The sequence below is a fragment of the Desmodus rotundus genome, chromosome 3 (assembly GCF_022682495.2).
Source record: "Desmodus rotundus isolate HL8 chromosome 3, HLdesRot8A.1, whole genome shotgun sequence".
Lineage (NCBI taxonomy): Eukaryota > Metazoa > Chordata > Mammalia > Chiroptera > Phyllostomidae > Desmodus > Desmodus rotundus.
Genome location: NC_071389.1, coordinates 159,552,533 through 159,568,308, shown reverse-complemented (window position 1 = coordinate 159,568,308; position 15,776 = coordinate 159,552,533). Strand labels below are relative to the sequence as shown.

General features: G+C 36.4%; 1 protein-coding gene across 8 annotated transcripts in view; it reads left to right on the top strand.

Annotated features, from left to right (window-relative positions):
- PPHLN1 (periphilin 1) overlaps positions 1-15,776 on the top strand; it is a 103,919-nt gene that overhangs the window by 26,499 nt on the left and 61,644 nt on the right. For all 8 annotated transcript variants that reach the window (XM_053921602.1, XM_024575905.3, XM_045184230.2 and 5 more), the window contains 2 exons: positions 1,984-2,045; positions 15,200-15,411. In XM_053921602.1, coding sequence (XP_053777577.1) covers positions 1,984-2,045; positions 15,200-15,411 — 274 coding nt within the window. The remainder of the gene's footprint in view (positions 1-1,983; positions 2,046-15,199; positions 15,412-15,776) is intronic.

Sequence of the window (15,776 nt, the reverse complement as noted above, 5' to 3'; positions counted from 1 at the left end):
CATCTCTTACTAGATATGCCCACTTATAATTACTTGGATTATTTTTAGCATGATGAAATGATGTGGATGAGGTTGGGTTAAGGTTGTTGAGACTTGTTTTATTTTTGCTATAGTTATTAAAGTCTACTTACTAACTCAGATTAGAAAGCACTCAAAACATTGCCTGACCTATAGTAAGCATTTATAATATGTTAGCTGCTGTCATTACTGTTGCTATATATTGTTTCTCTTGATCATCTTTAATAATATAAAAATATGTATTTAACATTGCACTAATCTGAAAGTATATATTTAATTTTGCAGTAATCTGTCATTGAACTTGATTGAAACTATTCCTTGATGCTGTTCCTTTGACCTAGCTTGCATGTTCCCCCCCCCACTAGACCGTTTTCGTACTTTTTCTCTTTTTTTCCCTTCCCTACTATTGTAATTAACAGTACTTATTCAAGCATGCTTATGATAAAATTTGACCTCACACTGGCTGTCGGAATTAGTTTCCATACTTTACACTTGAAGAATTGGAGGTAAGGTGATTTATCTAGGGTGGGTATTCCCATGGGAGTCCACATTTCTCACTATCATAGTTACTCTGACAATTCTCTAGTAGTAATGAGACTATTCAGTGTTTTCTTTTGTTTGCTTTTAAGGTTTGCTGTGTTAGGGCTTCCCTTGCATGGAATTAATTTTTATTTTGTTTAATTTTTAAATGTCATGCTGTTTCTTTGGGAAGAGGGATTCAGTTTTGAAAAGTAAATATTATGTATTATCCCTCTTCTAGAAATAATGGATTTTGCCATCACAGCCCCCTTCTTCCAGGTGGTCTCAGGAAGAACCAATTTGATCTGTGCATGAAGTTCCCTCTTGTGAAAACCCTGCAGCCACTCGCAAAGTATAGAGGGGATTTTGGATTCATTGGGCCAATTTGTATCTGTATCCTCATGAGCATGATTTTTTTTCTAAAACCTTGTAGCATAATAATGCCTTGACAATAATTTTTTTCTATTGTTATAAATTATGTTTATACCAGACACAATGTTTTCGCTTTAAATTCTCTTCAAACAAACAAGCCCACTTGAGATCCTTAGGACTTTCATGACGCTGATTCTTATCTAGACTTCAGTTATATAATACAAGCTCCTTACTTGATACAGTATTTAACTATAGCTGTTGTTTTTTTTTTCTTTTGTGTGTTTATATTTAATGTTAAGGAAAATGATGAATGCACTTTATTTATGTAAGAGTAGAGTATGTGATTCTAAAGAAGAGGAAAATAGTATTTATTTTAGCTGAATCAGTGTTTATGTTATATTGTTCCATGTATAAAGTAACTTGGTGTGGATTATTATGTTTCTCTTTCTTTGCATTTTTTGAAATGTGTCTGTCTTAAGAGGACAAAATGTGCTTGCTTTCTTTGGTTAATTTCAAACTTAGTGCCACATTTTGCTCTAATGTAGCTTATTAGTAAAGAATGGTTTCTTATATTGTTTCCAATTATGTATTTTAATGGGAGGTAAGATAAGGAATAAAAACTTGAATGAGAAAAGTGGGAAAGTAGCACATTCTTCCTTGAGCCTGAAAATTGATGAGAAAACTTTAAATAAGAAGAATAAAATGAAAGGTCAAGAAACGTCTGCTTAGTTAAATTTAGATTGACACTTTGTTCTTGAGTAGCCCTTTAACTGTTGTTATTTTGGTATGTGTCCTTGTCCATAAGGCGGTTAGAGCCTACGGAAGAAATACTTTAAGCATTTTCATAGAGATAAATGATACCACAGATTCTCAGTTTACTAAATTAGTTGTTGAAGTAGATAATTTGTATATTTTTTTATTTTATGCCTTTTAGGCTCAGAGAAATTTAAAAGGTGTTTTTGCCCTCATCTTCTTTTGGTCTTAAAGACTAGGTTCTAATACTACTGTTAGATATATTCTACTTGACCAAAATAATGCAAAAAAAAATATCTAAGAAACCTTTTAATTTTACAGGATGACTCTGGCTATAAGTGGGCAAGAGATGATCATTCTGGAAGTCGTCAGCCTGAATACAGGTAAAAAGATGAAAATAGTAACTTCTTTGATACCTGACTCACTAAGATAATCTAACTTAAAGGGAGCTTCCGGTCAAGATGGCAGAGTAGGTAAATGAGGTATTCTCACATCCTCCCACAACCACATCAAAATTACAACTAAATTGCAGTGCAGTCATCATTCAGAACTGCCTAAAATCTAGCCAAACAGAAGCCCTATAACTAAGAATATAAAGAATAAATCACTGGAGGCTGGTAGAAGGGGCAGAGATGTTGGTTCCACACCCATGTATGCTGGTTAAAGATTGAGAGGGATATCTCTGCTGCAGAGGTCCGCCTTGGGAAAGAAGACATCCCAGCCCCACACTAGGCCCCCCAGCCCAGGGTTCCAGTGCCAGGAAAGTAAGCCTCTTAACCTCTGGCTGTGAAAACAAGTGGTGATTGTGGCTGAGTGACACAAAGGACTTCTGAAGTCCCAGGCGTTTCTCTTTAAGGGCTAGTACACTTTTATTTTTTCGTAAGTGGGTGTATACCTTTACATAAATGATATAGAATCATGTATGTGACTCTCTAATCCTCACAACCATGTTAACATCTTGGTATATGTTCTCTGTATTCCTAAACATTTGGGGTATTTGATTGTTGTTAATGAAATCGTGTTATGTGTACTTTTTCTCTACGTTACTTTTCTCATTCAGAGGCTTTTGGAAATCCCTCCAAGTTATTTGCTTTAACTTTAATTTGATTTTTTTTGTTGGCCAAGTAGTATTTCATGATGTGGATATACCAAATAATTTAGCTGTTCACCTATTGATGAATATTCCCTCTGGTTCCAGTACAAAACAGTGCTGCAATAAATCCAAGTACATGAGGTCTTTGTGAAACAGTACATTAGTCTCTATTGGATTGATTGCAGAAAGTGGAATTTCCGAGTCAAAGGGCATATGCCTTTTATTTTAATTTAATTTATTTTTTTTAAAGATTCTATTTCTTTTTAGAGAGAAAGAAAGGGAGGGAGAAAGAGAGGGAGAGAAATATCAATGTGTGGTTGCCTCTCACGCGTCCCCCCAACTGGGGACCTGGCCTGCAACGCAGGCATGTGCCCTGACTGGGAATTGAACCGGCAACCCCTTGGTTTGCAGGCTGGCACTCAGTACACTGAGCCATACCAGCCAGGGAGCATGTGCATTTAAAATTTTAATAGATGTTTTCAGTTTTCCTTCTAAAAGCCTATAACACCTGTTACATTTTCCAAAAATCTAACACTTTAATTTGGATATTTATTTTTATTTCCTTCTTATTAATACAAGTAGAGTTTTGATATTTGGTTGGCCAAAACGTTCATATGTTTTTTTCTGTAAAATAAATGACAAATTTTTCATTTTCACCAATAACTTACTGATTTGGATATCTTGAGTATGTTTGCTATCTCCCACCTGGTAGAATGTTAATTGTTCTCAATTAATATCTCAATTTGATTGCTATCAGCTTCTACCTAACTGTGGAGTATTTTCCAGCAAGAAATCTCCAGCCCGAAACTTTGGAAACCAGTTTTGACACATTTGGTTATTCATAGCACTTCTCTATACACTGCACGAATCTTTTTTTGTGTTTCAGTTGTGTTTTTACCTTGAAATAATAAAGCATTATACACCGAAAATGTTGTGTGTTTTCTCCCATCTTCAATATTAAAATGGCTACACAAAAATTCACCAGTTTTGATGTTTTTTTTTAAATGCACACTGATCTGACAGCTGTCGTAATACAACCTAAGAAAATTGTTTCAAGTGAAATTAAAGACAACTAAGTGGTACTAGAGCCATCTTCAGGAAAAAAATCAAATGAACTTTTGTCCAACCCAATATCTTCCTTAGGCATTGCTATAACTATATCCTATGACTCTAATATATAGCAATCTTACACTGATGAGATAGTAGATTCTTGTTATTCTGTGATCAGAGAATATTGCGCACATTCTTATCCTACTGTTTAAAATTTATCGGTCATTAGGTGATCCGTTTCCTTAATTGTATAATGGCATTTAAAATGAGATGTATTCTCTGTTTTCGGGGTATAGAGTTTATTCTATATGATATATTCATTTGGTAAATATTTATTTACCAAATAAATAAATAATATATGTTGGGTTCTCTTCTAGTCTTTGGGATCAAAAGCTCTCACTTTCATAAAGTCTACATTTTAGAAAGGATTATAGGTAGTAAACAGATTAAAAAACATAATTTTTATGAAGAAAATAAAGTGTTATAGTGGATTAGATAGTGTTTCCACTTCAGCACCTTCCTGCACCTTCACTTTGATATCTGAATGTCTTCAGTGGTGTCTCAGGTTTTACACTACCCCAAAAGCTATAGCTTTTGCCCTAGGCTGGGTGGCTTAGCTGGTTAGTGTCATCCTCATACTCTAAGGCTGTGGGTTTGATCCCCTCTCAGGGCACATACAAAGATCAACTAATAAATGCATAAATGAGTGGAATAACAAATTGATGTTTCCCTCTCTCTTTTCCTCTCTCTGCCCCTTCTTTTCTCTATAAAATCAATAAATAAAAATTTTAAAATAACACTAAAACTTTCGTTTTTCCTGGCTGGCATTTTTCTGGCTGTAAGTTATTCCCTATGATGTGGGCTCATTGAAGAGCTCCTACCTAACAGACTGAGAATAGAAAATAGCTGTCGTTTTAGGAAAAAAAAAAGAAAGAAATTGCTGCATTGTAAACCTGGCAGAATGTAGTTGTGTAAGAGAATGAGGTTCTGCACAGTTAGGCAAACCATGCTGGCCCGTGTTTTTGTTCTGTCAGTGGGGTATATGCAATTCAGGGTGGGGCAAGAGTAGGCTTACGGTTGTTCATGTGGAAAATAATACAATAATTAATAATAATACAGGATTAAACTCTGTTTTGCCTAGTCACAACTGTAAACCTACTTTCAACCCTACCCTGCAATTCTTTGTTTTGTAGGAAGAAAATATTAGAACATTGAAAACGTTTTATTTGAAACAATGTTAACATTTATAGAAAAGTTATAAGAATAAAGAACTCCTGTAAGTCTTTATCAGAGACCCCATTAATGTGTCTAACAGTGCCCCTATAATGTGTTTTCAAGCAAAAAGATTTAATCTGAGCTCATAGGTCATATTTTTGCACACCTCTTTAATCTAGAACAATTCGGTCTTTCCTTGACTTTTATGACTCACTGTTTTTGGCAAGATGAATACAGGGCAGCCATTTTGTAGACTGTTTCTCAATTTTGGTTTTTCTCATGTTTCTTCATGATTAGATTCTGGTTATGTGGTTTTTCTTGTTTTTGTGGGGTTTTTTGTGCGTCTGTGTGTATTGTGCTCGGGCAGTCCCAGAGGTGGTACCGTTCTCTCTTTATTGCATCCCGTTAAGTCACACATGTGGTTGATTTGTCCCCTTACTGATGTTGCTGACTTGTTCACTCGATTATGGTGGAGTCTCCACAATGTCTCCACTCTGAAGTTAGCCTCCTGTAACATTGATGTGTTTTGCGGGGAGGTAGTTTGAAACTATGAGCTGTCATTCTTCATCACTAGTTCTAATATCCATTGATGTTTCTTGCCTGATTTTATTATTAATATGATGATTTCTAATGGATGATTTCATAATTAGACTGTTCTTTCTATATTTATTCAATATTATGCAGGCATTCTGTGTGAGGAAGAGCTTTCCCTTTTCTCCATGCCCTTTAAACAAAAACCTTTGCTTATACCAGTGTAGACACGTGGATTCCTATTTTATTCAGTGTGTTATAATTTGCTGCTATCATTTTGATGCTCAAATTTGGCCACTGAATTCTTTCAAGATAGCTTCTGTGTTTTAAACATATATATTTTGCTGTGGTAACATAAAATGTGCCATTTTAACCATTTTCAAGTATACAATGTACTGGCATTAATTACATTTACAGCATGGTGCAACTATCATTACTATTTTCAAACCTTCATCACCCCAAACAGAAACGGTATACCTGTTAAGCGATAACTTCTTGTTCCCTCTTACCCCAGCCCCTGGCAACCACCATTCTACTTTCCGTTTTTATGAATTTGCCTATTTTAGATATTTCATATAAGTGGAATTATATGAAATAACAAATATGAAATGTGAAATATTTCAAATAACAAGTATGAAACTGGAATATTTATCCTTTTGTGTCTGGCTTCTTTCACTTAGCATGTGTTCAAGGTTTATTCATGGAGCACGCATCAGAACTTCATTTCTTGTGGGTGAATAATACTCCATTCTATGTATAGATCACATTTCGTTTAACCATTCATCTTCTAGTGGACATTTAGGTTATTGCTACCTTTGACCTATTATGAAAGATGCTGCTGTGAACATTGGTGCATAAATACCAGTTTTGAGTTCCTGTTTTAGTATCCGTTGGGTGCATACCTAGGAATATAATTGCTAGGTCATTCTGTGTTTAGCTTTCTGTGGTAATTCTGTGTTTAGCTTTCTGTGGAACCACCAAACTGTTATCCATAGTGGCTGTACTATTTTACATTCCTACTAGTGATATATAACAGTCTCAATTTCTCCACGTCCTTGTCAACACTTGTTATATTCCCACCACTGCCATCGTCGTCATCATCACTATTATTATTATTGCCATCCTGGTAAGTGCAAAGTGGTGTCTCATTGTGGTTTTGATTTGCACTTCCCTAATGACTAGTGATAATGAACAACATTTCATGTGCTTGTTGGCCATTTGTATATCTTTGGAGATACATTTATATCTTGTATAAATTTGCATGTCTATTCGATTTTTGGCCCATTTATAAATTGGGTTGTCTTTTTTGTCATTGAGTTTTAGCAGTTCTTTATATATTATGGCTATTAAATCCTTATTAGATGTATGATTTATAAGTATATTCTCTCATTCACTTTATTGATAATGTCCTTTGATGTACAGAATTTCAAATTTTAACAAAGTCCAGTATATCTATTTTTTTTGTTGTTGCTCTTGCTTTTGGTGTCATATATAAGAATCTACTGCCAATTCAAGGTCCTCTGTGTTTATGTGTTTCATATTGTAACACATTGTGTACTTCATAAATCCAGCATATATATATATATTAGTGGTTCATATTGGGATATGTTTTACTAACGGAAATGTGGAATTATTGGAAGCAACTGTATTAAATAACAGCCAGCAGAGGAAAAGAGAATGTACTAAGTTTTCTAACATCCTCATACAAACCCCCCTCTTGCTCTGAAACGTATCACTTTCTTATTTAATGGAACCACAGATCTGATAACTTATCTACATTTCAAATATATTATCACCTACTAATCTTGATTCTGTATTTACACAGTAATTATATTATCTCTTTGTTAAAAACACACATGTAGATGCAATTCAGAATATATAAACACATGCATTTTGTATTCAAGGAACATGTCATACTTTACCAGGGGTTATTGATCTAGTCAGAATGAGGTTGTTTTTAACAGCCATTTCTTTCCTCCTCTAGTTACGAGATCTTAGAATAAATCTTAATATGGAGACTGATTTACGGTATTAAATAATATCTAAAAATATGGAACAAGAGTATCACCAAGTGGCTAGTATACTTTATTTTTAAATGCTTTTTTCCCTCTATTCACATATAGAACATTTTGATTAGGTAGTTCAGCATTTTATACTTAATTGATACTTTTAAAAATAGAGTAAATTGAATTTTTAGTTTTATTACAGCAATTTTTATCTTCTGAGGCGATATACTATTTGGCAGAGAAAAATATGCTAAAACATCATCTTTGGTTTGGTTTAGTGGTACAGATGTTTGTTGAGTGTTAACTATGTGTGGGCCACTGCGCTTATGTCACCGGTTCACAACCTAGTGAGGGAAATAGGTGCACAAGTAGATGGCAGAATTCACGTTACCCGTGATGTTGCATGAAGTGCTGTTGGGAGGCAAATAAAAAAGCACTTCTCCTGTGCTGGGGCTTTATTAGAGGTTTCCTGTAAGAGCAGATTAGATGAACAGAACTTGAGGGAAAATAAGAGTTAATCAGGGAAAGAGTAATGGGGACTATATTTCCACCAAGGGAAGAACATGAGCAAAGCTGTGTAAAGCATGATGTATAAAGGTAGTAATAGATGATTACTTATGAGGTGGGCAATTGTGGGTTAAACTGTAACTAAGAAGTATGGGTTTCATCCTATTAGCCGTGGGGACCTACTGAAAAATTTTAACCTGATGGGTTAGAGGGGCTAAGGTAACCCAATTTGAATCAGAGAAGGGGAGATGGGATGCAGAGAAAGTGCTAAATTTGATCAATGCTTAGGAAGTGAAAAATCAACAAGGTGCAGTTGCTGGATATGGGACTAAAGAAGAGGGAAATGTCTGGATTTTTTAGTTTTGTTTACCACGTGTATAATAATACCATTATCGGAGATTATCAGTACTGGAGGAATGATTTCAAGGGAGGGCTGCATTCAGAATTGAGATTGTCCAAGGAGAATATGAAGACAAGATCAGTGAACTAAGGTCAGAACCCGAGGCAACACCTTTAAGGAAGTGGTGGGAAATAAAACTTAAAACAATGTCGGGTCACCAATGTCTAATGCAACTGACTGTTCTAGTAACATAATGACTGAAATATCTCTTGAGTTTGGCTGTGTGAGGATGCATGAGATGGGGGGGGGTGGATTCAATCTGAGCAGATAACTTCATAAAAAGTTGTTAGCTCCAGAAGGACACTAAAGGGATGTCATCTAAAACCCTTTTTTAGGTGATCTATGACTTGAGCATATTTATATTTGGAGGAAAAGAGAGTTTGAAGGTACAAGGCAGAAAAGGGATAACTGATGAAGCAAGATAAATGAGGACCAGGATGAAGACAATTGAAGGGCTAATTTTTAACAGTAGGGGAAGTCATGTATCAAGAAGGGAAGCGTGAAATTAGGGACAGGGCAGATGAAAGCAAATTGGGGAAGGAGGGATCTGGGCTGGCAATTGAGGTGGTTTGTGCCTGAAGACTGCTGTACTTCTCAGGAACTGTAGTAACTCATTGAGAGTGAAACGTTTGATACTAGGTTAGAGAACTTTGGGAGAATTACCAACGTATAGAATAGCTGCTAAGGTGAATGGGAGATTGAACCCACTAATGGTAAGTGAAAATAATATTAGTGGGCATTAGACACTATATATAGAGGGCCCAATCTGTAATTTCACTTGTGTAATTTCATTTTAGGTTATGTCAATCCAATGATATCAATGAAGAAGTCACAGATTTTGGAATTAATTCAGGCTTTGGGGTGGCTAAGTCGATGTATCACAATTGCCAGTATAGAAAGACGTTTGTATTCACAGAGTGGTTTAAATACTGTAATTGAGGCTGGAAGGGCAACGAGTGAGGTCGGGATGGAGTCCATGGATTGCTAGGAAATACTGGAGACTAAAAGGTGTTCATGAGGTGAAGGTCAAGTTATTGCAGCAGTGAGAAAACTGAAGGATAAGACATTGTGATTAGAACACAGTATTGGATTCTGATGAAGACACCTATGGGTAATGAGTATCAAGGCTTAGGATTTCAGGGGTGGCTGAAGTATTGTGAAGAGGTCGGAGGTAGTCAAGGAACTGATACAATACTGCACAAGTGATGCACATGAATTTGCAAGTCACCAATGATTTGGATTAAGGATATGTTACAGTTCACACTGTCATTGGGTTAAAAGATTTGGGCAATATGGGAAAGTTACCAGAAGGTTAATATGGGCGGTGTGGAGTTAGAGTGGGATAGCAGAAACTTAAGGACTTTATTGGGGTCCTTCCCCCTTAGAGGTTGAAGGGTTTAGACCATAATCCTGTACCCCATATACTTTCCAGGGGTGTTTAAGCTTTTGGGGAGTCTCTGGGCCACACTGGAAGAAGAGTTGACTTGGGTCACACATTAAATACATTGTGACACCTAATCACACAAAAAAAATCTCAGTGTTCTAAGTAAATTTATGACTTTGCGTTGGGCTGCATTCACAGCCATCCTGAGCCGCATGTGGCCTGAGGGCTACCGGTTGGACACCTCTGCTAGACCTTGAGGCTAAGACATCAATATGCACCTACTACTCCAGAGTTTAAGGGAGGTAGGACAGGTAACCCCTGATTTTTGAAAGTTTGTTTTATACCACTTTGCTTTTATAAAAGACCTCCATTAATACCTATTTTCTCTAATTGAAGGAAATCTGGAGAGGATTTTCACTTTTTTTAAAAAAAGGTGGAATGCGAAAATAGCATTCATCTTTTGTTTTGCTGCAAGCCATTATAGAGGCAACCTGCACCCCGAGTAGTGAGAGTGGCCCCACCAAGCTCCTTCCCTGGAACTACACTCAGTATCTCAGCATCAAGCCACCATAGCTTTGAATTGTTTCTGTGAGCATCTGTGCTTTATCTCAATTTATTTTGCGTATCCATCAGCAAGATGGGTCCTAAGGTAGCAGAAAAGCCTAAGAGAGTTAATGTGGTGTTATCCTTAGTATAACATGGGGCATAATTAAGCATTTCATCTGTTAAACCAATGACATTTAACATTTTAACATTTAAAATGGAAGACTTAACATTTTTCTATTAATGACTATTTTCTATTTATTCACCGAGTCATCTGAAAGTGTTTAGTTGCATAGATATAGTAGTAGGCACCAAAGATTTAGGAAAAACTATGGGAGGAAAAAAACTTCAAATTTTATTTTTTATTATCAAGGGTTATTTTTTAATATACTTTATTGATTATGCTATTACAGTTGCCCCAATTTTTCCCTCTTTCCCCACCTCTACCCAGTTTCCCCTTTCCCTTCAGCAGTACCCCCACTTAGTTCATGTCCATGTCATGCATATAAGTCATTTGGCTTCTCCATGTCCCGTACTATGCTTAACCTCCCCCTGTCTATACTGTACCTACCAATTTGTACTTCTTAATCCTTGCAACTTTTCAAACCTCATCCTCCCCCTTTCCCCTCCTACCTGGTAACCATCTGAATGATCTCCATATCTAAAATTCTGTTTCTGTTCTGCTTGTTAGTTTAGTTTGTTTTTTAGATTCAATCATTGATAGCTATGACTTTATTGCCATTTTAATGTTCATAGGTTTGATCTTCTTTTTATTAAATAAGTCCCTGTGACATTTCGTGTAATAATGGCTTGGTGATGATAAACTCCTTCAGCTTTACCTTGTCTGGGAAGCATTTTATCTGCCCTCCATTCTAAATGATAGCTTTGCTGGATAGAGTAATCTAGGTTGTAGGTCCTTGCTTTTCATCACTTTGAATACTTCTTGCCAGTCCCTTCTGGCCTGCAAAGTTTCTTTTGAGAAATCAGCTAGCAGTCTTATGGGAACTCCTTTATTGGTAACTCTGCTTTTCTCTTGCTGCTTTTAAGATTCTCCCTTTAACCCTGGCTAGTGTGGCTCAGTGGATTAAGTGCTGACCTATGAACCAAGGGGTCACTGGTTCAGTTCCCAGTGAGGGCACATGCCTGGGTTGCCCCCAGTTGGGGGCGTGTGATAGGCAACTGCACATTGATGTTTCTCTCCCTCTCTTTCTCCCTCCCTTCCCCTCTCTCTAAAAATAAATAAATAAAATCTTTTTAAAAAGATTCTCTCTTTATCTTTCATCTTTGGCATTTTAATTATGACCTGTCTTGGTGTGGTCCTCTTTGAGTCCATCTTGTTTGGGATTCTCTGTGCTTCCTGGACTTGTATGTCTATTTCCTTTGCCGAATTGCAGAAGTTTTCTTTCATTATTTTTTCAAAGAAGTTTTCAGTTTCTTGCTCTTTCTCTTCTCTTCCTGGCATCTTTATGATTCAAATGTTGGTATGTTTGAAGTTGTCCCAGAGGCTCCTTACACTATCTTTGTTTTTTTGGATTCTTTTTTCTAAGGGTTTTTTTTTTTTAATGTTTTACTTATAAAAGATTGTCTTTGAATCTGCTTACTGACTTTTCCTATAGATTGTATTAAAAAATCATGTTTGGAAATAATATTGAAGGTTAAGAATTGCTGTGTTAGGGTATAACATTTTTCTGAATAATGGGAGAGGAAGAGAGATATTATTCTGCTCTGAGGTTTTAAAAACTGACGTGTGCTATCCGTAAGTTACCCATCCACTCAGGCCATACTTGATAGTTCTGAACTGTTTGTTCTGTTGTGATTTTACTGCCATCTGGTGTCAGGATTAGGAAACTATAGTTCAGCATTTCTTCTTTCCTTTCCCCCCAGAGAAATTAGGCAATCTTTCCTCTCGATGTGGGCCTGCTCTTCTGTTTCCCCAAAGTGAGTCAACAGTAAGAGCTCATTTAATTTCAGTACACAAAACCTTTATTCTCATTCTTAGAGTACTCTCGCCTTGGTTTCCTGACAACTTCCCACTGTCCTTCATGCCTCTGTGACCATCCTCTTTCATTTTCAGACAGCCATTTCTCCCTCAGTGTGGTAATTTTCTAGCCTTAAATTCTGGGCCCTCTGCTCTTTTTATCCTTTGTTTGCATCCATATTCATGGCTTTAACTGCTTGTCTATAGACAAATTTATTGTTTTAACCAAAAATCTCTTGTGATCTTGGCATCAGTATCTCTGTTTGCCACCAAGTTGTTACATGAGTCTTTCAAATTTAACATGTTCTAGTCTAAAATATGGATTTCCCTGCCTTGTCCCTATTTCTCAAAATTTTCTTATCACATTTCAATAATCCATCTCACCAGAATTGTGGGAATCAGCTTGACATTTCCTGTCACATACACCTATTAAACATTTACCATGTGTCGTTGAATCTGCCAAGGTGTGTTCTTGTGCATATTAAGTTTGTGACCCCTTTCTTGTTGCTGCCGTATTTGAGCTACCACTCTCTTGCCGGGACTGAGTAGGTCACCAGTTAGTCTCCCTGCGTGCACTCTTGATTGCATTCACTTGTTTTATGGATTTTTTTTTTTCTTTCTATCAGCCTTTCTTACTAACCTGAGAGCCCCTTGGTGAGAGAGACTGCATGCATTTGGTTCACCCTTGGGTCCCTAGAACCTGGTAGAGCAACTAAAACCTGCATAATAAATAGGAAGGGGGATCCGCAAAAACCCGTAATTATCTTCTGGAGGGCAGGCCCCTTATAGTACAAGGTTCCCCCAATAGGTGAGTGTTCTAGAAACCCATCTGTATCTGTGTATCAGCTGGTGTGAGAGGCTGCATTCAGCTTCAGTGAATTTTATGAAGACTTTCTCAACACATTTGCCCACTTCACGATGGGTGATTTACCGGTGCACCTGCCCACGCCAAGCTGATTTTTCAGCAGTTTTTGACCAAAGATGACATGACCCCCATGCCCCACCCTCCGTATTCATCTGATCTTGTCCTGAGTGAGACTTTTTTGTTTCCCGGTTGAAAAAAGTCCTCAAAGGGAAATGTTTTACATATGTGGAAGAGGTGAAACAAATAACAACACCAGCATTAAAAAGCGTCAAAATTAACAAGTTCAAAAGCTGTTTTGAGTAGTGGAAAAACCATCTCGATAGGTGTATTGCATCAAATGTATTGAAGGTGACTGAAATTTAAACATGTAATGATAAATACACAACTTTTTATAAATAAATCCGGGTTTTTTGGGCTCCCCCTTGTATATAGCTACTCTGGCTCTCGTTGATGTTGATATGACTCCTATAGTCTCAGTGATCAAATCTGAATATATTAGAATTTCTTTAATGATTTAGTATTTTGAGTTTATTTGTCATAAATGAGTTTTAGCTGTTTTCTGTTTTTGCCCAGAGAAACTTAAGTGTTATCTGACAAGGCAATATATTTTGGATACTAATCAGCTAATGACAGCAAAATATAGGTGGGACTGCTCATCAATATGTAGAAATTATTGTAGAGCATTTGAAATCTCATGCCATTGGTTTGTCTTTTAGCATTCTTCTGTCTGAAATTTAAAGTTCTTTAATTTTAATATGGAGGTACATTTGCAAAATCTTCAATTTAAAAAAATCTGTCTTTCTCCAAGTCTTCTTTTAAATGGAAGCTCAAGTCTTGATAGTTACACTTAATAATTTTGATTTGCTTTTGTTTTAAAGATGGTTTGCTTTTTAAAGTTTTATTACTTGGGCTTACTTTTTGCTTTGAATTAATGATATTGCTTAATAAAGAAATGTAATTTGTAAAAATAAAAGTGATTTATAAAATGTTGGTTTTTAGAGGTTGATAACCATCTGCATTGTAAGTATATAATTTCAGACAGCAAGGATTTAATCGGCATATATCAGGGTTTCTCAGCCTTGGCATTATTAACAGCATATGTCAGGGTTTCTCAGCCTTGGCATTATTAACATTTTGGGCTGGATAGTTTATTGTTGTGTGTGGGAGCTGCCCTGGGCATTGTAGAGTTTTAGAAGCATCCATTCCCTCTACCCACCAGTGGTACCCTTCCTCTCCAGTTGTGACAACAAAAATGTCTGTAGGCATAACCAAATTGTCATGTAGGGGCCAAAAACGCATCATTTGAAAATCAGTGTATACTGTACTTAGAAGGGAATAATAGGCCATAAAATACCTCATTAGAAAGTTTTGGCATCCTCTAGGTGTCTTTGAGAGTATAATAGCTGTGTGGTATGTTGTTAATGGGGAAAAGAAGTAGAGATTATATAACTGTATGTTTTTCACATTTTAAAATTTCTGTGTTTGCCCTGGCTGGTGTGGCTCAGTGGATTGAGTGCTGGCCTGTGAACCAAAAGGTCCCTGGTTGGATTCCCTGTCAGGGCACATGTCTGGGTTGCAGGTCAGGTCCCCAGTAGGGGGCGTGTGAGAGGCAACCACACATTGCTGTTTCTCAGCTAATGACAATTAGCTCTCTCTTTCTCCCTCCCTTCCCCCTTCTGTAAAACTAAATAAATAAAATAATTTAAAATTAAAAATAAAATTTCTGTGCTTGCTTAAAATAAAGTAACTTTTGCATTTAACATCAGGTTCTACCCCAAACTGTGAAAAAAAAAATGATGCATTCTAAAACACATTCACTGATAAAGTTTCATTTCGTGGACTGATTTCAAATGTTAGGTAGTGGTAAACCAAGGAAACCAAGATTGCAACTTAAAGAGTATCTTGTAATTGTGTTTATATCAATAGGGTACAGGAATGTTAACCTCTTTTCTTTTCTATTCAAAGGGACGTGAGAGATGGCTTTAGAAGAAAAAGTGTCTACACTTCCCATTATACCAGAGATCGGTCTCCTCATAAAAGAGAAACTCCTTTTTTCAGAGACTCATCTGTAGGCAGAAAGGATTCTCCACACAGCAGATCTGGTTCCAGTGTCAGTAGTAGAAGCTACTCTCCAGAAAGAAGCAAAACTTACTCTTTCCATCAGTCTCAACACAGAAGTATGTATTTTAAAGACCTTTTCTTTTTTCTTTTATAGCCTCCTCTGATGAAAATGTACTGAGGCAGATTACCTTACAGGTGTTATAAAAGATTTTTTTTTTTTTCAAAAATTTCAAACTTACAGAACAGTTGAAAGAATAGTGTAATGATCATCATACACATGCACGCACTCAGTTTTTGAGTCATTTCAAGCTGCAGTGTACATGACATTTCACTTCTGATCCTTCAGCATTGAAGAGGTATGTTTTTAGGCATGTTGGAAAGTCACACACTCCTGTATTTTCTGCTAGTTCCTGTGCCAGTCTAGCCTCTTTAATCTTTTGTCACTAGGTAATATCTCTATATATCTGATAGTATATTTTTC